The 23,011-nt window shown below is 40.5% G+C and overlaps 2 protein-coding genes across 2 annotated transcripts in view; one reads left to right on the top strand and one right to left on the bottom strand.

The window, feature by feature from the left end:
- PDZD8 (PDZ domain containing 8) overlaps window positions 1–6,698 on the top strand; it is a 93,493-nt gene extending 86,795 nt beyond the window's left edge. Inside the window, exon 5 of the mRNA XM_063103233.1 lies at window positions 1,853–6,698. Within this exon, the coding sequence (XP_062959303.1) occupies window positions 1,853–4,053 (2,201 nt within the window). The 3' untranslated portion in view covers window positions 4,054–6,698. The remainder of the gene's footprint in view (window positions 1–1,852) is intronic.
- Window positions 6,699–9,859: 3,161 nt separating this feature from the next.
- The window catches only part of SLC18A2 (solute carrier family 18 member A2), a 31,885-nt gene continuing 18,733 nt past the window's right edge, over window positions 9,860–23,011 (bottom strand). Inside the window, exons 10-15 of the mRNA XM_063102985.1 lie at window positions 18,796–18,874; window positions 18,567–18,618; window positions 17,796–17,859; window positions 15,954–16,073; window positions 15,679–15,812; window positions 9,860–9,964 (exon numbers count right to left, since the gene is read on the bottom strand). Of these exons, the coding sequence (XP_062959055.1) occupies window positions 9,860–9,964; window positions 15,679–15,812; window positions 15,954–16,073; window positions 17,796–17,859; window positions 18,567–18,618; window positions 18,796–18,874 (554 nt within the window). The remainder of the gene's footprint in view (window positions 9,965–15,678; window positions 15,813–15,953; window positions 16,074–17,795; window positions 17,860–18,566; window positions 18,619–18,795; window positions 18,875–23,011) is intronic.

The following is a 23,011-nucleotide window of genomic DNA, read 5'->3' as shown; positions in this document are numbered from 1 at the left end:
AGTGAACTAATGACAGACAAAAGCTTAGTAACGTTTGCACATAAGGGATGGGTATAGGTGGAGAGAAAGACACTAGTGAAGAGATGATCAGAACCAATTTAGTACAGTGTTATGGAAACCAAGGGAGCAGGAAGGTTTTAAAGAAGAAAAGAAGGAAGGAAAAAAAACATGAGTGAGGATAATTTGGTGAAGCAAAGTCCTGAAGGAGATAGGAGCATAGGATCCAAAGTGCAAATAAAGGGATACATCTTCCTGTGAAATAAGATAATACTAAAAATTATTGGCAGGGAGAAACGGTGGCTTCATAATGATCCTTTTGATAAATAAGGTGACATTATTTATATACAGAGTAAAAGAGAACAGGGAGGATGGGCTTTAGGGCAACAGGAAAAATTTGAAACTACTGTTTTAGAGACTTAGCTATTTAGAGACCAGTCAAAAGAATGCTAAGCAGCACTGAACACCTTGCCAAAGATGAACCTCACTTGTTGGTAGATCCAGGTGGTAAGCTCAGGAGCAGAAAAGGGGAATGATGGGGCTAACAAAACTGGGGACCAAAAAGACAGGTTGAAGAGGAAAGGGCTAGGACAAGAGAATCAAAAATATTACTGAGAACACCACTGTAATATTAAGACTTAGGTTGGGTAGAAAAGCAAGTGTATCTGGAGACCAGTGGGATTGTAAGAAGAAAGGAGGAGTGGTTGGGCCGGGAAGTTATTTAGAAACAGATTCAGTTAGCAGACAAAATTCTAAGAGGTGAAAAAAAGAGACTGTGATTAGAGGTTAAAGTGAAAGATCTCTGATGTGGGAAAGTTCCAAGTGATGACCAAGTCTAAAGCATGATCTTCCTGGGCAGCTGAAGTAGGAGAGGACACACGTTTTGGGACTCTGAAGTCGGATTATTAGAAGGGGCTGATGTTACTTTGATTTATTTAGGATGGCCTTAAGACCTTTGGAAAACAAAGACCCTTTCTCACATTTCTCTATGTCCTACATAAAGGGATAACTTGGGTAAGTGCTATTTTGGGATGGGTAGAAAGAGTGGCAGGAAACTAATTGAACCTTTGGATGATAACACACGTAGAATATCTCTAGAAGAATATACCAGAAGCTGCTAACATTGAATACCTCAGGGAAGGGACAATATTGCTGGGAGACAGAGGGAGAAAAGAGATTTTTCACTGTACATCTTTTTGTACCTTTTGAATTTTAAACCTTAAAACTTAAGATAAGTATTACAGATGCAGATAGTAACCAACTTGTTTAACTTTAAAGCAGTTCTTTCTGGTCCTGAAAGAGATGAGTTTGATTGGTAGAGCTAATAAAAAGAATCTGTAAAAGAGTCCATTATTCATAGTGTAGTATTTTGCTATGATTATTTCAACCATTGGTCTCTTAATTTGAATCATTCATCACATAGCTTGTAATCCCAGGAGTATTTTGGAATTTCCTTCAGTAGAATCACGGCTTCTCATTATTCTAACTCTGGCTTAACCATTAATAAAATCCTTTTAAATAGGTCTCACTCTGCTCACTTCTTCAGCTCAAACTGAGAAACACTGTCATTTAACCTAGGAAGGAATCGGAGGCAATTAGGAGTTAGGAGCATGGTACTCTTTTTAGGGATTTTGTGTCATCATCTGGTTTAAAAGGTAGACATTTCCAGGATATCAGTGCATTCAGGGTTTGAGAATCAGTACACTAATTCATCCGAATGCCAAATAAAATATTTTTGAGGTTTCCCTGTTACTCTTCCATTATTTAAATAATCATAAGGTGATGGCAGTTATAAAATTTAGGTGATTTTTATTGCAGTAATTTACGTGTTTTCCCTTTTAAAATCTTAAACCAGGTGTGAAAATCACATCGACGCTGCAAGTGTTGAAGCTTATCAAGCAGGCTGGTGACCGAGTCCTGGTGTACTATGAAAGGCCTGTTGGCCAGAGTAATCAAGGCACAGTGCTGCAAGATAATTTTGGCCAATTGGAAGAAAATTTTCTGTCAAGCTCATGCCAACCAATTTATGAAGAGGAAGCCGCCGGGTTGGCAGTTGATACTGAAAATAGAGACCTGGATTCTGAATTTGAAGATTTAGCAAGTGATGTCAAAGCACCAAATGAGTTCAAAGATGAGGCGCAATCATTAAGTCATAGTCCTAAACGCACTCCAACAACACTTTCTATTAAGCCCCTTGGAGCTATATCACCAGTTTTAAACCGTAAGTTAGTAGGAAGTCACCCACTGCCACCAAAAATTCCATCCAAAGAAGGAAATAAACCCTCAGCCCTAAAAACTTCTGAGGTAACAGACCCAGCACAAGTGTCAAAACCCACCCAAGCATCCACTTTCAAACCACCTGTGCCACCACGACCACAAGTGAAAGTTCCTTTGCTTTCCAGTGACGCCCCAAATCAGACAGAACCAGATGTTCTTGTTGAAAAGCCAGAGAAAGTGCTGCCTCCTCCTCCTGCAGATAAATCTGCTGAAAAGCAAGCAAAAAATATGGATCAAATAGAAGATGCAGCTGCATCTAAGCACTTTTTAGCAAAGCAAGAAGTGACTAAAGATTTTAGTTCAGAAAGTTCCTGCCCTACTAAGGACAGTTCGGACGACCATCAAACGTGGGAATCATCAGAAATTCTTTATCGTAATAAGATAGGAAAATGGACAAGAACCAGAGCATCCTGTTTGTTTGACATAGAAGCCTGCCACAGATACTTAAACATTGCACTGTGGTGCAGGGATCCTTTCAAGTTGGGAAGTCTCATCTGTTTGGGGCATGTTAGTTTAAAACTTGAAGAGGTGGCTTTAGGTTGCCTGGCTACATCAAACATGGAATACCTTTCAAAATTAAGACTAGAAGCCCCCACACCAAAGGCTATGGTCACTAGAACCGCACTGCGCAATCTGAGTATGCAAAAGGGATTCAATGACAAATTTTGTTTTGGTGATATTACTGTTCATTTCAAATATGTGAAAGAAGGGGAACCAGACCACCACACAGTTACTACTGCAGAGAAAGAAAAAGAAGTCCATTTGGTCGAAGAAGTTTCTGCTCTCCCTAAAGAAGAACACTTTGTTGGACAGATAGGTTTAACAGAAAATAAACATAGTTTCCAGGATACTCAGTTTCAGAACCCAACTTGGTGTGATTACTGTAAGAAAAAAGTTTGGACTAAGGCTGCTTCCCAGTGTATGTTCTGTGCTTATGTTTGCCATAAAAAATGTCAAGAAAAGTGTCTAGCCGAGACTCCTCTTTGTGGAGCAACTGATAGGCGAATAGACCGGACCCTGAAAAACCTCAGGTTGGAAGGACAGGAAACCCTCTTAGGCCTACCTCCTCGTGTTGATGCTGAAACTAGCAAGTCGGTCAATAAAACAACAGGTTTGACAAGGCATATTATCAATACTAGTTCTCGTTTGTTAAATTTGCGTCAAGTTTCCAAAACTCGCCTTTCTGAACCAGGAACCGATCTTGTAGAACCTTCACCAAAACACACACCCAACACATCAGACAACGAAGGCAGTGACACAGAAGTATGCGGTCCAAACAGCCCTTCTAAGAGGGGAAGCAGCACAGGAATAAAGTTAGTGAGAAAGGAGGGTGGTCTGGATGACAGTGTTTTCATTGCAGTTAAAGAAATTGGTCGTGATCTGTACAGGGGCTTGCCTACGGAAGAAAGGATCCAGAAACTAGAGTTCATGTTGGATAAACTGCAGAATGAAATTGATCAGGAGTTGGAACACAATAATTCCATTGTTAGAGAAGAAAAAGAGACAACTGATGCAAGGAAAAAATCACTTCTTTCTGCTGCTTTGACTAAATCAGGTGAAAGACTACAAGCTCTAACACTTCTTATGATCCACTACAGAGCAGGCATTGAAGATATCGAAACTTTAGAAAGTCTGTCTTTAGACCAGCACTCCAAAAAAATCAGCAAGTATCCAGATGACACAGAAGAAGACCTCGATAGTGAAATAAGCCAACTAATAGACTCTCAGCCATTCAGCAGCATATCAGAGGACTTATTTGGCCCATCCGAATCTGTGTAACAGACACTCTATTTAAACTTTGAAATGATTGGGGAAAAGTTGCATCTAAAGTACCACAGATACAACCACATTTAAATCCTCTCATAATGCACTTTGGCCTACTCCTCCACAGTTATTTGCTTGTGCAAGAACAAGAACAAAAAAGGTGGTTTTCCAGCAAAAACATGACCAACTCACTAAATTAGTTGTTTCGGATTGCATTTATAGCTATGCTTTTTTGGGTTTCTACTGGGAATTTATTTTTACTAATTTATTTTTAACTTTTTCTAATTATGTAATTATGTAAGCTAACTTTTCATGTTTATGTATGTGTGATGTATCATTGTATTATTTTCTTTCCTCTTAGTTTTTGAATTAGTGTTAAATAGGATCCTATCCAGATTCTTGAAATATTTTCATTTCCATCACGGTTGTAACAACTAATTTGCTGCATGCCCAAATTGACAACAGCAATCATTGAGGGAACAGCTTTTGAATCTTTCTTTTGTGTTATGAAGTTTGTCATCTCTGCTTGTTTAAGATTTTTGTTATTTGCGGGTTTTGGGGGTGCTTTTGTTTTTGCCAAATGTAACATGAAAGCATATGCTGCAGCTTTAGTCTGTTATGCTGATTTAGTAAAAAAATTTTTATATATATTGCTTGCTTTCTATGCTTCTGTGAAATTTTTTTCTGAAGCTTTTGTGCAGTTGAAGTATATTAAAAATACAGTGATTAATTTGAAGAGCTTGCATTGAAAACCAAAATGTAATAGGGAATAAATATAGAATGCAGTTGGTCAAGTATGTTGTAGAGAGGATAACAAGATTAAATTACTGAAAAACAGTAACCAGTTGGATTTTGAAATTAATCTTTCAAAATGTGATGCTCTCCTTTAACATGGAAGTTCTACACATTCATGATTATTTTTCATCTTCAGTTCTCCCACAGGAAATAAAGCATGTGCAAGGATATTTAAAGTTTCAGAGGACTGTTCTTAACATGACTATGTTGATAACTCATTTTTGCTGGTTTTGTTTTAGAATATTTTCATGTCGAAGTATGTTGTGATTGCAAGGAATCATGCAAAATATATTATTGCTTCATCTGGCATCTTACAGGCTTAAAGGAATGTGATCGTTCTGAACACTTCTGTAGCTCAGACTGTCTTCATTTGTTAAGAAAAGAAAGACAAATAAAAATAGTATAGATTACGTAAGAATTGGGACCAGTTCTCTGAAAATGAAGATCTGCTCTGATACTGTGTTCATCTCATGGATCCCAGCAACACATGACTAAGGGAAAACATGTAAGCTTGACCTCTGTTAGTGTACCTTAAAAGTTTTGGCCTTGTTATATACCTATAAAATAGATAAGCATATGTTTTTCCCTTTTGTAGGTAATTGCTATGATAATTGATATATAGTGAAAATGACATGAATTTAAAACTAAATGAAACAGCTTTTATGGCTAGCACGAAAAGGCATAGTGTAATATTAAGGATTGTGGCCCAGGTCTATAGTCCAGTACTCCATGTAAGAGTTTAATTTCAAGCTCTTCCATTAATGAACTGTGCAATCATAGGCAAGTCACAAAAGGGCTCTGTGCCACAGTTTCGCCATCTCTGCAATGGGAATACTACTACTAATTCTAACTACCTCACAGGATTATTGTGAGGAAAACAATAGCCTAAATGCAAAAGTGCTGTGAACTGTAAAAAGCTATACAAATAAAAAGTATTTATATAAGTAAGAAAAACATTTTTGAGGGTAGAAAAGTTATTACACTTTTAAAGTCAGTAGCCAGCTCTCACTCCTGTTGGTATTTTACTAAGGGAAATATTAGGACACTAAAAACCTTTCTTGGCCAATTTTATAACAAATATATTTGTGTGTACTCCCCGTTTTTGTTTGTTTAAGCGTGCTCGAATTTTAAAAGAACACTGCTATAGAAGACTTGACCCACCAAATTCCCTAAAATCTAAAATGTTGTTTCATAATACATGCTTGAAACAATCTGCCCAATGTATAATCATGTTTCATCTTGTAAAAAATAACTTACCATTGATAACCTAGAAAGTGGAGTATCTGTAAGTGACTGGTGTTTATAGATTAAACCATGGAAGTTTTAGTGATACCCAAGCATGCTGCTAAAACTGATGCATTTGAAAGAGATGTAGAAATAATGCAAAACTTTGGCTTCATAAGAATCTAGTCATGTTTTTAAAGTATTTACCTCTGTAGAACCACAATAATGGAAAGCTCAGTAATGCTGCTAATGACATTTGTAAAATAAACCTTTAATGTAGTGCAATATTTTTATATCCACTGCGAGAGGGAGTAGAGGCATCACAGTTGTACTTTAGTGCAAGGGGGAACACTCCAAATAGCCTAGAATATAGTAAGGTATAAAGCTTCAGTAAAAAAGTTGTATTACATTACTGATGTAATCTTGCTGCCATGCTATGTTATCAATAGCTTTGAAAAATAATAAAGAGTACCACAGAAAACAAGAATATCTCCATTTGATGACATCTTTAAAAAGGTGATTACTGCATTCCTATGGAATTAGTACCTGGTATAATTTGGCCATGCAGACAAGTTGACCAAAGTCCACTTTTGCTAAACAAAATTGCTATTTTGCACACTGCCTAAAAGCATTAAATTTTTTTTATTGGTGCTTCCTTAGCTTGTAAATCAGATTTATGGATTTGCTTCTGCTGTATATTAGTAATTAGACTACTTAAAGTGTATTTTCTACATTGGTATTTAGATGATTGATTGGATTAAACAAACTGAGCAACATTTTAGCATTAATTTTGCAATCATAATTAATATGCTACCTTTCTTAATATCAAGCCTTATATTCTTCAATATCAGAACTAGTTGAAATATGAGAATATTCTGTGATTCTGAGAAGAAAACACAACCTAAAAATTGTGGGGGGTACTGTCAAGTTTTAAATTTAACTATGTCTGAATTTTTAGAAAGGCAATTTGAAAATATTTGGCTCTTACTAACAGTAAAATAAAGATTTTTAATTCTCAAAGTGAGCAGATTTAAAACCACTTTAATTTAAAAATATATTGCCTTAATTTCTAAATTGAGATAATAGCTTTCCTGACCAAAAAAATAGTGGGAGGTTCCCCTAAGCCATTTTGAGTAGTGAATCAATCCCTTTGGAGAGCTGATTAAAGCTGTGGACTCTCTCACCTCTGGAAAACACATATGTGCACACCATTGAAAATGTCTCTAATTTCAAGGGTTTTACAGAACTTTAAGGGGCCCGTGGGCCCCAGATTAAGCACCTTATGCCAAATGGCTAGGGATTATAGTTATTTCATCAGTTACAGTTATCTGTTCACAGCAATCAGGACAATAAAGGTTTGGACATGCATGGTTAACTTACTGACTGGTTTTTTTCCACATTGACATAATGTGTTTAGTTACATATATCAATTTAAAACAAATGTTGGAAAACCAAAAACTATGTTTCAGACTAACCTGGAAGGGCTTTACCTGATGATGCCTGCAAGCATAGAAGGATAAGTTTTAATTAATTATCCAGTCAAGACGATATGTTATATATTTTATTCCAACAATAATATTTGGTTTGTAAAGGAATACAAATGGGCACAGTAAGGTGTTCAGAAGATTTATTAAGTAAACTAGCTAAAATGTGACTTGGACATACATTTAGCAGTCAAAAGAGTGGAATATTCTTTGCTACCTCAATATTTTTGTATCTGTATTACCGCGTAAAAACATAAAAACCACCTCTTCGAAAAATAAATGTTCAGAGAGCTGTATGTTCTTTGTTCTGATACATGCATTAAAAAAGAAAAAAGTCTTTTCACAGTCTTGCTAACCCAAAATATTAGTCATACAAAAGAACTTATAATTTTTTTCCTCAGATACAACATATTTTTTGCTCCCACAACAGTTCTGAAACAGCAGGCGTGCCTTTGCCAGTCATTGTTACAGAAGCTGAAGCCTTAAAGGCAAAAATGAAATAGGAATAAATTATATGGTATTGGGGGCAGGGAGAACCACAAACTCTCTAAGAAAACCAATTTGTAGCACATTCTTTTTAAAGGCTCTCCTCCTGTAGAAGTAGAAGCAATCCTGCATTTTTATCTTAGCATTATAAGAGCTCCTCCAGAGCCATCTTCCAAAGTAGCAGACTTGTATAAGTTGCCCAATGCAAATAAATGAGTAGGATGTTTGCTTCAAACACACTGCACATGGAAACCAGACTTCAAATCATTGCAAGCCCCACAGAAAAGCTTCATAAAGCAAAAGAAATATTAACCACTTTCCTAGAAAATAAGAAATAGTCATAAGGTTGAGGAGTCTTTGTTCTATAGTTCTTTGCTCCTGATGCCAAGTTAACACAAACACAATTTTAGCTAAACAAAGCTGACATTAGGTAGTTTTTGCTCATGACAGGACTTCAGAATTAACAAGTACTATTTGAGATATTCCATACTATTTTCACACACCAGTCATATCTCATACAAAACAATACAAACTGACAATGTTCACTAACAGTAGTTACTATTTCACTAAGAAAAGCACATCAATGTTGTCATGCTTAGAAAAACTACACTATACAACACACTAGATGATATGGTAACACATAGACATTTTTAGATGTTGGATTTTTCTCTTCTGCCTGTGAAAAGGGATATGTCCTGACCACCCTATTATTTTTACCTGTTTTCATAACATGATTCAAGACTTAAACAATTCCTTCATCATCATCAAAATCTTTTCACGTTGATGTGAATGAACAACTTTCAAAAGTCTAGAAAGTAAGTTTCAGAGAACTCAAAGTTAATAGATTCCTAGAAAACACTTGGATGACCTGCAAACAGGTCAAAGATAATATAGTCAGATTTTTGAAGTTATAGCAGCTATTAGCCTCTTAAATTTATTTTTCTAAAACTTGAATTAGATGTTGATAAATCTTACCATGCTTAAATAACCTTGACACTGTAGGGGACATATACCCTCAATTTTCTTTCATTTAATAAGACAATGAAGTATAAATCTTAAATGAAAAGCTTCTAGTTCATAACTCCATTTGGGTGCTTTTCTCTGCTTTCAGAACATTTAGTATTTTTCCCTTGTTGGCTTTAATGTTTGCTGCCAACCACATGACATGTAAACATGTAATTTACAACCATCTCTTTCCAGGTAGATGACTACATAGAAAACTAATGCCAGCTAAGATTTATGGATAAATCCAAAAGATGACTGACTCAAGTTCTTGTCCTCTGCACTTGAGATGACTAACTTTTAACTCATAAATGTATTGATAGTAATTACAAGTTAAATAACACTCATTCTGTGTCACTATATCACATGCTGTCTTACTTGATTATGTTTTTCAGACTTCTAGTTTCTCATTGTTGGAAGAGTCTCAGAGATAATGTGTGCTTTAGTTTTAAACACTCATTACCAATATTCAGAAAAAATATAAGATTTTTTTTGCCCAAATGTGAATGTAAGTTAAAAAATTATATTTGATTTGGATTCAAATATTTATAGATTTACACTATACCTATTTCGTCAAAATATATTGTATAATATTTAGTAAAATCAAATACATAAAATAAAGTTTTCAACACTATTTACACAAACCCCTAGAAAAGCTTCTTTTTCTTTATAAGGCTGTTGGCAATCAATCATAACCGTGGAAAAGAAATAATAAACTTTGGTTGTTTTACTCTTTCACCAGGGATGGATGGTATGACTAAGACAGTTCTAGATGAGTCATTTCACTGCAAACACTTAAACAATTAAATACTTGATGACTTTTGAGAGTCTCAGTCACTTTCAGATTCTTCATCATCACCTACCGGATATGACTGGGTATTATTCTGAGTGTACATTTTTGTTTTAATGGGGCAGTTGTGATCCATGAGAATAGCCTAAAAGAGAGCAAAATGCAAATATATTAACTCCTTATTTTATAAAGATAAGACAGTTTTAACCTACTGTTTTTAAGGATTACTAGTTTGAAAGCTATATGTTATGATTTGCTATTAACCAGTCATTTGGAGCAATCACCAGGTACCTGGCCTAGAAGACCTGGAGGTCTACCCTCTGAAGATTTCAGGTAATGTAAGAGGTGTAACAGAAGCTGTCTCTGTGGTGTTTTCATTATACCTGTCAGGGGCCATATGTCAATTCTAAGAACTAATACTCTGAAGCAAGGGATAGGCTGGTTAGGTTTAAGAAGAGTTATACTTTGAATCTTGGACCCTGGAAGTCACCCAGTCCAAATTCTGTTCACCGACTTCCTTGTGGCAACACACTTCATAGGGACATGCTCTCTCCTTAAGCTCTCACAGGTTGGAAGTGTACCTCCGGCTGGACTAAAACCCATCCCCGCTGTTTCCAGTTGTGGATCTGCTTCTCATACTAGCATCTTCACGGGCTGCCCTTACAATATTTTAAGACGCTATTGCCGTGGCCCCTTAGATTTTTTCCCCGCTAAATATCCCAGCTCTTGTCCTGCAGACCTGATAACTCTACTCAGTGCTTAACCCATTTATCACTTTCCAAGAAATTATCAAACAATCTGCCTGTGTGACCTCAAGATAAGGACATCCTTGACCCTCTACGTTAGGCTGTCAGCTCAAATTGTCAGCCTCAGGCTTAACTCTATTTCATATTATGCTGCTTGCCAAGTGAATTGACACTTGTATATAATAAAGAGCTCAGTTTCTAGAAATAAATAACCAAGGCAATAGACATTGTACACCGGACCGTTCTCCCTACCTTACACAAAGGTTTAACCAACCCCCTACTAGCTAAATGTCTCACTCCCCAGATTAAGGATTCTCAAAGAAGTGTACCCAGTAATCAGTGGAGGGGTGGATGAGTGGAACAGGTAAAAATGAAATTCCAGGTCCCTACCCTCACCTGCCAGTGGCGTCAACAAGCTTTGAGAAGCACTGCCTTAGTCACATGGCATTATCTAAGACCTGGCTGACAACAGCTTACGGGGCACCTACTAGGTGTTGTATGTCGGTACCCTTAAAGTCCCATCCCAGAAACTTTGTTACCTTCCTGCACAAGTAAAGACAGGTACTCCAAGGTCACAGGCAGAGTGATCACTGTGGAGTAAATGCCCAGGAAAAGCTAAATGGAAGAGGTGGATGTTGAGATGACCCTTGAAAGGAGTTGGATGGCAAGGGAGGTGGCAGCGAACAGAGCATGGATTATTCACCAAGCAAGACACTAAGTAAAACAGGGATACTAAGTAAGCCAGTCTAGCCACCACAGAGACCTGAAGAAGGGAACAGTGAGATATCAGTGGGAAAGGCCAACCAGAGCCAGAGTGCAGGGCCTGGAATGCCAGGTATGGAATCCCAGGCAGCAAGGTCACCTTAGAAAGAACAGCCACCCCTCGAGATTGTTGGTTCATCCCCATTAGACCTGAATGTACATGCATGTAATCTTTTAAGGACCCCAGAACCTGGGACTGGGCACACAATATGGATTCAATAAAACACTGCATCGCAGGGGAAAAAGTTCAGTCAGACTGAGTATTTGGCAGCATACAGAATTAAATGGTTAGAATTTATCAATTCAGCCAAACCCTACTTGCCAACCCAGCATGTTTCAGGTAAAGAAGTTTTCTTCCTCGAAATATTGTGTGAAAGTTGGTTATATAAATTGGGTCATTCTTGTCATATGCCTAGCTTACTGGCTTCTGAACCTCTCTTGAATGATTTATTGTGCAATAGTTGTACTTTTTAAAAAGTTCTACACGACTAAATAAGCCAGCCGGCAATATAATATTTCAAAAGTGCCATGAAAAGAAAGGCACGAATAGCGTCAGGTGGGTAAATCAAGTGCGCAAGGAGCAAGCATGGAGTGGCCTGTGGAGCAGGCAGGTAATTTAAAGCAGCACTCCAATGGCCGGTCTGGCCCGCAGCTCACTTGGGAGAGCGTGGTGCTGACAACACCAAGTGAAGGGTTGAGATCCCCCTACCGGTCATCTTTTAAAATAAATAAATAAAGCAGCACTCCAGGCACTGCTGTGGGAGAAAAGTGTGTTCAACTCTCAACCGAAGAGAAAATCCAAAGGAGGAGACTGACACTAGAATTCAGAGCAAAGCCCAATTACCAAGAGTTGAGCCCCAGCCCCCGCCAAATCCTCATTCACATCAGATGCAGAGAAGAGTTAGGATGTCCAAATAGGTAGAAACATGTTGGACCAGACGAAGGATAAAAGGAATACAAATACGAAGCTGGGATAATGAAACAATAAACGCGTTAAAAGGTAAAAGCTTCAATCTTCAACACTTTGAAAGTTACCAGGCCTTCACAATAGAAAGGCTTTATTCTCTTTAATGTAACTAGAAAAAACAGTGGTTTTGTACCCATTATGTAAATGCCCTGCAAAGGGACAAATTTCTACAAATGGATTATAATATGCAGAGCATATTTGGTCTCATCAGCCTCTAGCCATCCCTGTCCAACCCATGGCATCCAGAAACAGAGTTGTTGCTGGAGGGACTTTATGGCACAATTATGAGAGCCATCCAGTAAAAGAAAGCTTCATTTCTCCAACCTACTGTCCTGTCCGGGAAACAATTAGAAACTTCAAGAGTAACATTAAGAAATGTCCCCTATTGGGCCGACCCCGTGGCTTACTCAGGAGAGTGCGGCGCTGGTAGCGCCGGGGCCGCAGGTTCGGATCCTATATAGGGATGGCCGGTGTGCTCACTGGCTGAGCGTGGTGCTAACAACACCATGCCAAGGGTCACGATCCTCTTACCGGTCAAAAAAAAAAAAAGAGAGACGTGCCCTATCTTTAAAAATAATTCTTCAACCTGTAAAAATGATCCATGCCAAAACACTTGGTATTTTGAAAGTTAAGAGCTGTCATGTAATCATCTTATAACTGGAACACAGTTTTCCTCAAATGGCAGTATTGATATATCTTATACTTTAAGAGGGACTTGAATAATAAACAGGTTTTTCTTCCACCTGTATTTATAACATTGATTATAAAAACAGAAATCCAGTAAACCAAATGGAAGAAAAACTCAAGTGCTTACAAACTAGTTCATGATTCTGTGACTTGTGATCCATGAAAATAGCACTAAATCTTTCAATATAAAACAGCTTCAGTCCAAACACCTTGTTATCAAGATTCCGTCTAATGAAAGAATCATTTACTAAGGATTGTATGCCTTCTACTGGCTCTCACGCCCCTCCCCTGCATCTGGTGACTGCTAATCCTGAACGCCAGCACTTGTCTGTACTGGGTCTTCTCAAGTGTGCAGTGATCAATTCCTCCTCGTCCACGGCACGCTGCTGTCCGGCCGCATACCCCCTTATCATCAGATGCTATCGACTTCCACCCGCTTTTTTCCTGTCCAGCTTGCACAATGAGTAGGAAGCAGCTGCTGGCTGCCACCCCCACACGTAACCATTATGCAAGTCAAATGGAATCCAATGTGATGCCTTCAACTATGGGCAACAATTATGGGCAGCAAGATGCACACTTTCTCAAGTTTTTAATGATTTATCTTGCTAGGCACTTATTAAGGGTTGTGACATTTTACAGTGAAAGTGGCTTTCTGAAAACCTGTAATTTTTATTGCTTTGCTTTTCAGGATTGTCTCTTCCATTTCCTTCAGTATTTTTTCATAAATGAACTAAAGCAATGGTTTAACTGGGGAAAGAGATGAGGTACTGCGGCCTGCCTCTGCCAGTCATCTTGCAGAACAAAGTGGTGGCTGGCTGGGCACTCATCCGCCTGTCCTCTGCCCTCATTCATTTCCTCCAGTACCTCCGATAAGCCAGCATGCTGCTGCCCACATCAATAACTCAACAGCCACCAATGTCTGCTGCCTTCAGCAGTGCTGGGGTCTGTATAGCAAAAGGAAGCTGTCACATCACAGAGGGAAGAAAGCCAGGGAATTTGGGTTGACAGCATAAGCCAGAGAGTTAGGTAAAAGCAAGAAGGAAGAGTGGGGTGATACTGAAAACGATACATTTATCGAGCCAGACACAACACCAAGCACTCTGTTGGGATTTTTTCATTTAATCCCCACAATAACCCTGTGAGGTAGATGCTATCATTTCCCCACAGAACAGAGGAGGAAGCCATGTATAACACAGCCCCTATGTAGTGCAGCCAATTCGGCTCCCAGGCCCTCGCCATTCCTTCACTATCTCCCAAGAGTCTTCAACAGGAATTTGTCAAAAGGGTTGGGAGTAATTTTCATTCAGCTTTAATCAAATTGATATGGTGGCATCAAAATGACAGTTTTCAGTTGTGCTAAGAATTTTCTGACAAGCTACAAGCTACACAACCAGGTTGGCAAACAGGTAAGTCCCCTAAGAGAGGTATGAGAAAGTGGTACAGTTGTTTAGAGCTGGAAAGGCATCTAAGCAACAGGAAAGAAAAAAGAGAAAGTTACTTCTATCCCAGTATTTCCACAGCACCTTCCACTCCTTCTCTATGAGTCAAATGGGTCATGAATAACTCAAAATCATCTAATTAAGTCCCAAGTCAAATAAAGGGCACAAGGCCAGTGCCCAGTGCTTGATATATTTTTTAAATATGGTAAATGAATTAATGAATGTAAATAATGCCCAAGACAAATGTAAGCTGCACATAATCTAACTTTAGGGTCTGTCTTTACATCTACCTTTGGGGAAAACCATCAAAGGGCAGTTGAGGAAATGCCAAAGCATGAAGACCCATTCAGTTCAGCTGTCCAAAAGAACCGATGTACTTCCAAGAGAACATCACAAATGAACCTCATGTCTGCTCATAAACACAACATCATTCCCTGCTCATCTCATTCATTCATAATGCAAGCACTCTCCATTCAGCTGGATGAGTGTCTTTTAGCCTTTGATATTTTAAAAATCAGTAACACTGCAACCAGGTATGAAGGATTATCAGAAACACTGAGCTTCTCCTTGCTGTGTAAGTCAAACACCTTAGAAAAGTTAAAATGACTCATGCATTTCAAAATTCAAATTTAGAATCAACAAATTTGAACTTGTTCAAAAGTGGGACATTTTATATTTTGCCTATTGCTAAAATTCTGGTCATGAGGTTAGGAATTAAATTGCTCTGTGTCCTCATATGTGCCCCAAGGTGCATATACAATGGTTTTTCAAACCCTAAAACCATCTCCAGGATCCTACACACAGTAAAGACCAAGACACCAGCTACTACTGAACACTGTAAGGGGTAGGAGAAAAGCAAACAGCACCACAAATGGCTAATCATGAGAGTGAGAAAAGGGGGCAGAAAAATTATGTCCCAGATTTTCAAGAACCATGAAAAATCACATTAAACTACCCCAGGTTTATATCTGGTTGACAAAAGAGCTATACTGATGCTAATCTATGTACAAAAATAATTTCATTCTTCAAGTTTATAAACATAATGCTTCAAAGAAATAACTGTAAAAATAGTGAAAAATAAAAGAAGTTACAGCGCTGTGTGCTACGAACTAAAAAGGAACTCTCAATCATTTATGTTTGGAGGTTTCTGCCCAAAAGGAGCAGAAATATATTTTAAAATTAAACCATGTGGAAACTATCCAGAAGACCATGCTAAAATTATCAAGAAATGCTACACTGCATCCTCAATTTTCCTTACCATTTTTTCTTCCTTGGCAGGTGGACTCCGAAGAAAAAAGCAGAAGGGAGCAAAAAGAATATCAATTATCCCAATAATTGTCATGAGCCATGGAAATCCAATTGCCTTTGCAATCGCACCACCAGCAGAAGGACCTTTCAGGAAACAGAGAATTAGGTAAAACTCTCTCCAAATGTCTCGTAGACAGAACGATGCAAAGATTTCAATAATTTTAAGTAGGCATTATCTGTCCTGCATTGAGATGAAAGGTTGATTTGAAAAGCCAGTGTCCTTACCTATAGCGTATCCCATACAAAATGCCACATCTGCGATGGCATATACACTCCCATAGACAGACACGTGCCGCAAGTCCACAAGGTAGCCCATGATGGGCATCATTGACGAATCCACCATTCCTGTGACAGTCAAGGAACACAGTGTACAGAAAACTGATATAAACCAAAAATGGGCAGAATGTCAGGGACTGTGTTCTCAACTCACTACCCTGCCAGCTCTTTCCCTTTGTCATCGCCACCTGCCAGTCTTGAGGCAGACTCTACCACAACCCTTTCTCTGAGGACAGACAGTAGAAGGTTACCAAGGCTGGGAGTGGAACCCAGTACTGTACTCAGAGTCCTTGTCAGGCCACCGTTTGCCTGTTCTCTGCTTTGCGTCACCTCCTCCTCCACTGTCTGAATAGCCCATCTTTTGGGGGAGGGTATTCAGTTCCAGTGGAGCTACAGGTTACTGACTGTGTGGACCCCTAACCTGCTTCCTGTTGTGCTTTCCTGATTCACCATTTTCTGGTCCAATTGTCCCTTGCCCTTTGGCACACCTACGCATCTCACCCAGCCTCCTCCTCATGCACACCTGGGCCTCACACTTTGACTATGAGAGTTACCAAGCTGGAAAATGCTAGGGGATCAGAGGGTACCAGAACTCGAAGTAGTCTGAGAGATCATCTAGCCCTACTCAGGAAACTAAAACCCAAAGAGGTTGGCTCATTTAGCTCACTTTTTAAAAAAGTAGATAAAAAACTATGACTGACCAGTATTAGAATCTCTGATCTCTTAAATGGCCAGGGGCTGGTAGCATAAAGAAAGAGCGCAGGTGTTCGGAGGTCTGGGTTCCAATCTCTGGCTGAGTGAACACGGTCATGCCTAACCTCTCTGAACATCAGTTTCCCCACCTATAAAAGGGGGTGCTAATGACTGGCTACAAGGAGCCAGTGTCTGTGAACACACCCGGCGGGTACTCAAATGTTAGTTCCCTCACACTCACATGTAGCAGCAGCAGATAGAGGAGGCAAAGTTCTTTCATTCAAATAGTACTTGCTGACTGCCTAATATGTACAAGGGTAGGCTGGGGACACGGGTGAACAAGACTGACATAAGAGTTGGACGTTAAGCAAAGAGCTGAAAATTAAATTACAATTGTGACTGATGTTGTGAAGTTGCTGTAAGAGGACCCTAACCTCATCTAGGGGGTCAGAAAAGGCTCTGTTCCTTCTTTCTACTGCACCACTCGAAGATTAAATTCCTGCCTTTATGGTGTAATAGATTTAGCAATTACTTTTGTCATAATCAATCAGTATATGATAAATGAGAAACAAAAGTATACTATTCATCCAAAATATTAACAAGATTTTCCTATGTATTAGTTATTGCTCCTAACATTAAAAAGACCATCTCCTTTGCCCATGAAAATTCCTGCAGCACAGATGGTCATCAACACCATCTGCTTTTTCTGTACCAAACCCTATAAAAAAATATATGTAAAGTCTTTGTCCCCAAGCTTCATATGAGAAAGTCTGTTCACAGACATGAGCCCAAACAACTGTGCTCTGAGGAAGGGATTCCCTTGTTTGCCCACACACAGCAGTAGAGTATCAGTTTGCTTCTCTCAATATCAGGCTTTTATAAATACTGGTTTTCAGGAAATAAATGACCAGTACATGGAAGCAGGTTATCTTTATGCGGATGATCTACAGGCTGTAATTGAACTAAGCTGCCCGCAGCCTCCTCTCAAGCTTCTAGACATTTATGTTAAGTAACTATACTTTCCTGGAATAAGAGGAAATCTTTCCTAGTAATGGGGGAAGTGGTTTTAAACTTAAACACAAGGTTCATGTGGCTTACCAATTGCAAAACCAACTCCAAAGTTGGGAGCTATGAGTCCATAAATGTTTTTTGCAAAAGGAATCTGTAAAAAGAAATAAATGTTATGCTAAAATTACAAGATCTCCAACTCAAAGTCATCTTGAAAAGTCTTAAAAATGTTTTCTCTGGTCCTGGTATACCTGTTCACTTCTGGAATTTAAATAAGAGGAGGAAGAAGGATGGGGTTGGGGAAGAACTGGACCCACCAAAGCTTTACAAGTCAAGACTTGAAATGGGTTTTGACTACCATGAAAAACTAGTCAACTGCCATATATGAAAGATCAGCCTAGTCCACATTCAATTTTGACAAAGATGAGAAGGCCTCATTCAGGGTAGATATTGGCCACTGGTAGAAGATGTTTTATTCTAGAAAAACATCTTGCTGTTGTTTCAGTCTACTTGCCCTAAAGTGTTTAAGACACTGTAAAGTTTAACATGATAGAGGGAAAAAAAGTTAAAAGTAGAGTATGTAATAAAGCATTTTAAATAACTTCTGAAATAAAATGAAAATATACCCTTTGGAGAGTCTTGTCCAAAAAATTTTTAAATGAATTGGAAAAAATAAAAATAAAATAAAATAAAATAAAATAAAAAGAATTGGAATAAAATGAAAGATGTAAAAAAAAAAAAAAAAACAACTAAATATTAACAAATTCAAAGTGCTATAAAATGTTTCTTAGTGATTCTTGCCCAAAGCAAAAGTTTTATTCACAGATCATTCCTACTTTTCAAATCCCATCTTTTACTCACACATAAAATGCTGATTCCAACAATTATCATTCCTAGAAGAGAACAGAGCCACCTGTCAAAAGAAAAAGCACCATCAATAAATGATCATTCGATCTTTTTCCAGCCCAAATTTTCAAAGAAAATCAAAACAATTACTTGTAACAGCTAATGCAAAAACACTTAGAATTTTTTAAAAGAGCTACATTATTATAAGTATAACAGAACGAGTGTTGTTTTCATTTAATCTTACCTCCCCATTTTGTGTGCAAGTATCCCAAAAATATTGGTTCCAATGAGATAAGAGATACTAGCTGGCAAGAAAGCAATGCCTGTAAATTTATGAAAAGGACACTTTATCAGTACTGATATCAGTCACATGTTAGAAAAACTAATAACTGTAGACACCACAATGTTGACTAGAGCAGATGAAATGAAGCCCCAGGGCCTGCACCCAAGCAGCTAATATCCGGCAGCTGACGGATCCCGTCTGGACCCCACGTGGCTTATCCGTCGCACAAAGCTGCAGAGACACTCCAGAAATGAAAATCAGTTCTCTATCAACCGCTTCATCTCGCTTCCATCTCTGCCCGGGCGGACTTTACAGGGGGACCGACATGGACAGCTCCCAGCCGGAGGAGTTTAACAACTGCAGCCTTACATGTGCTGGGAAGCAGTGGTGGGATCGGCGCACGTGTCCTCCCGCCCTTTAGGATTTCATATGATAGAAGTAAGACAACAGTCATTGAAAGAACTAGAGTACACTGAGACAAGCAAAGAGAAAAAAGTCCAAAATATCCCAACCTCATCACTCACAAATCACCAGTTACTCTCCCCTGTAAGTTTATTTACATGTATATATAAAATGTGTGTGCACAGGCCTTTGTTTTTGGTTTTCCACCAAAAAATGGGATTATACTGTGTCTATTGTTCTACATCCTGCTTTTATCAATTAGCTTCATGAACATCTTTCCATGTCAAAAAAAAAACATGTCGACGTTTACTTTTTGTGGCCAAGTCATATGTGACTGACATTTTCATGTCCAAGGTATATTGCTCTCCCAGGAAAGGGAGGATGCATCCCCTTGGGATCTGATGAGACTGGGGTGATTTCCTGCTGGTGGTGGCAGCAGTTGCCTTGAACGTGCCATCTGCACTCAACAGAAAGGCCTAGCCGAGTCAGATCAGGTTTAGCTGCCAGGGGATTCGTCCACATCAACTCTATCTGGTCCCCAGTCATTATTGGGACAATAGAACAATCAATCTCTTGATGAGAGACTGCTTTCCAAACTCTTAATAATTTTAGTATTTTTTCTTGGAATTGGATATGTCAGATTTTATTCTAAGCCTTGCCTGCAGATGGTGGAAGTTGCTTTGTTCTCCGTTATGTGACTGCATAAGTTAGATACACATGGCAGGTACTGAGTGGGCAGCAAGTAACTGCTACCTTCAAAATGGCAGGGGGCCTTTCTCGTCCAGGCAGCTCACCAGCTCCCTTTAAGGATAAAGCACTCATGGAAGCCATCAAACCCAGAGAAAGGGTGAGTCTTTCAGCACAGGCAGAACTTCAAAATGATGGGTTCCATGAGCTAAATCCAAAACCAAGTCATCCTAGACTTCGGGATTCTGGAACATAACAACAAAGAGCAATCTCATGTCATGTTGCCGAGAATCATTTCCATCACACGTAGCAATAGGTGGAGGACAAATAATTGTTCAGTGTAATCTGATTCAGCAAACATTTACTGACAGCCATGTGCCCAGCCCACGCTGGCCTGCAGCAGAGATGATGACAGCATGGCTCCTCATGACGCGAGTGTCTCGGAAAGAGTCAGATGACATTTGAATGGTGACATGGTCACGTTAGGAACAGGACAAAAGCATAGGTGCCATGCACTGGGAACCCAGAATCTGCAGCTGACAAAGCTCCCCAAAGCATGTGGTATTTAAACCTGGCTTTGAAAGGTATGTTGTAGGATTTCCCACCACGCTAAAGACTGTGTTAGTCTGGACAGTGAGAAATCATGACCTGTCTCAGGATAAGTGTCTCCAGGGTCCCAGTGGGCATAAATGAATGCTGCAAGCAAGCTGCAAGAAAAATAAGAGCGCAGGTCCCACAGGACAGAGCCACTGACATTCGCCCTCAGTGTCAGACACAAAGTAGAAAATGGACTGAGAAGGGGTCCATGTGACCCAAAGGGCCCAGATCCCATCTAAGAAAACAGCTGCCACCTCTCCAGCCAATCACTGCCCCGAGGGGTTGCAGTTCCAGCACTGGAAGATCTGTTTTTTTCTAGGTAAGCTGGAACTCCAGATTCATACATGAAATCTCCTGATTTTTAAGTCTTAGCAATTAATTTTTTAAAAACATAAACCCCATGCAAGCCAACTTAAGCGAACTGAAACTTACTTAAGGGTTGAACTTGCCCACAGTCAGCCCGCGCTAAGCTCTGATCAAAGGAAGCAACTCACAGAGAATCTGACCAGAATCCCACGCCTCCTGGTGCGTGCTGACTCCAGCAGCAAAGCATGGGATGCGGCTCCCAAGCCAATGCTCCAAGCAGGGAAGCAGCCCAGCTCCAGAGAGAGCCACGGAGCAGCTCCATTCTTCCTGACCCGCCGGTGGAGTGCTGAGCTCACACCGGTGCCCCGGGAGCAGGGCAGCAAATGCTCTAAGGCAGCAAATTCCAATCTCATGGTTCTCAAGCAAAAAGCACTGGATTAGGAGGGATGAAACAAGGTGCTCACTTCAGCTGAAAACCTGCTAGCTGAGGCCTGAGTGGGTCACTTTAACCCCTCAGAGCCCAAGAAACATATGGCTCCCATGGTACACACCTCACGGGGTGGTTCTGAGGATCAGGTGGCAAACTGCACAACAGGCCCTTAGCAAACTGATCTCTATGCCCTGCTGCCCCGTGAGAACCCCATCTTACCCACTTTTCACCCCAGCCTGCAGGAAGCTCCTAGGGGGAAGGGCTCATCTGTCTCCCATGGTCTAGCTCCATGGTGGCACATGAATGAGAGGTGCCCAGAACATGGTTGATCATCAACAGGAAAGACTCTGCTTGAGGACATTCCCTTCACAGAACTGCAAGTATCCAAGGAGGCCACTGTCCCTTGAAGGCAGTGTGCCCAAGGGGAATAGTAAACAGCAGTGTGCTATGGAGGCCAGAGTCCTCCTTTCTTGACTTCCAAGCTGGGGCTGGGGCCGGGGCCGGGGCTGGGGCCAGGTGCTCTCTGAACTCTAAGCTCCCGACACCTGTTCTGATATGGCATCAGCACCCTCTGCCTCACCAGGGCCTCTAGCCTGTCACACAACTTACAGAACCCCAGCCTCTCAGGACTCACAGAAACCTGTCGCCTGCAGCAGCCCACCTGGTGTGGGGAGCCCTTGGCCAGTGGTCACGAGAGATGGCCATCTAGCTTTGCTCAGAGACCTGGAGCCGGGGGTCCACTGCTCTTCCAGACAGCCCCTTGGCAGACGGCTCCAACTACAGGGCAGGCTTCCTAACAGCAAGCCCTAAACTCTCCCCGTCACATCCACCCACTGGTCCTGGTTTGCATTTGGGAGCCGATGAAAGATGGCTCCAACCTCCTTCCTAGCCCAGCTCTCAGCACAAGAAGAGGGAGAACCTGTCCCACCCACAGCCAGGATTTCCAGGTGAAACACTGCCAGGCTTTGGATTGTTCCCCAGTGACAGGGCTCCTACCGCCTCCCCTTTGTACAAGTTCAGGTTATTTCTGTACGTTGCAGCATGATGCCTAGAACTGATCCAGCCCCCAGCTGCTTTCTTGGTTCCCAACAGAAGACTGATAAGCATCTGAGGAAAGAAAGAAGGACCGAGTGGATCCTGCAGGGCTCGCTCCACGGTCTGGCCCCAGACACTCCCTCCTCCAGGACAGCCACCCTGTGCTGGCATCTCTGGAGCCCCCACTCACCATGGGCTCCCACTGGGCTTGTAGAGCACAGACCTGCACTTCCAGCAGGTCCCCCACACCCAGCCTTCGAGGAGAATTTTTTTAAACTGTAGGGCAGGACTTTACATCCTCACCCAGGGAATTTCACCGTGTTCCCTTCAGGCCTTCATTTCTGCCCATCTTTTGCATCTGCGACCTATTGCCAACTTTATCCTTCCTGAATTCGTATAACCTGCAAACTCAACAAGAGTTCTTTTTTTCTTTTTTTTGTGACCGGTAAGGGGATTGCAACCCTCCTGTGCTCAGCCAGTGAGCGCACCAGCCATCCCTATATAGGATCCGAACCCGCGACTGGAGCGCTGCTGCGCTCCCAGCGCCGCACTCTCCCGAGTGAGCCACGGGGTCGGCCCTCAACAAGAGTTCTTCTGCTGGGCCGCTGTTCTCCTCACAGGGAGGCCCGCAGCCACCTCATTACCTCTGCTCACACTGGAAAGTTCACCGAAGGGAGATCCGGGAGATCCACCCACCCCTACTGTTTTATGTAAAACCTG

The sequence above is a fragment of the Cynocephalus volans genome, chromosome 7, assembly GCF_027409185.1.
Source record: "Cynocephalus volans isolate mCynVol1 chromosome 7, mCynVol1.pri, whole genome shotgun sequence".
Classification (NCBI taxonomy): domain Eukaryota; kingdom Metazoa; phylum Chordata; class Mammalia; order Dermoptera; family Cynocephalidae; genus Cynocephalus; species Cynocephalus volans.
Note: the sequence above shows the minus strand (reverse complement) of the source record. Positions and strands in the feature narration are given on the sequence as shown.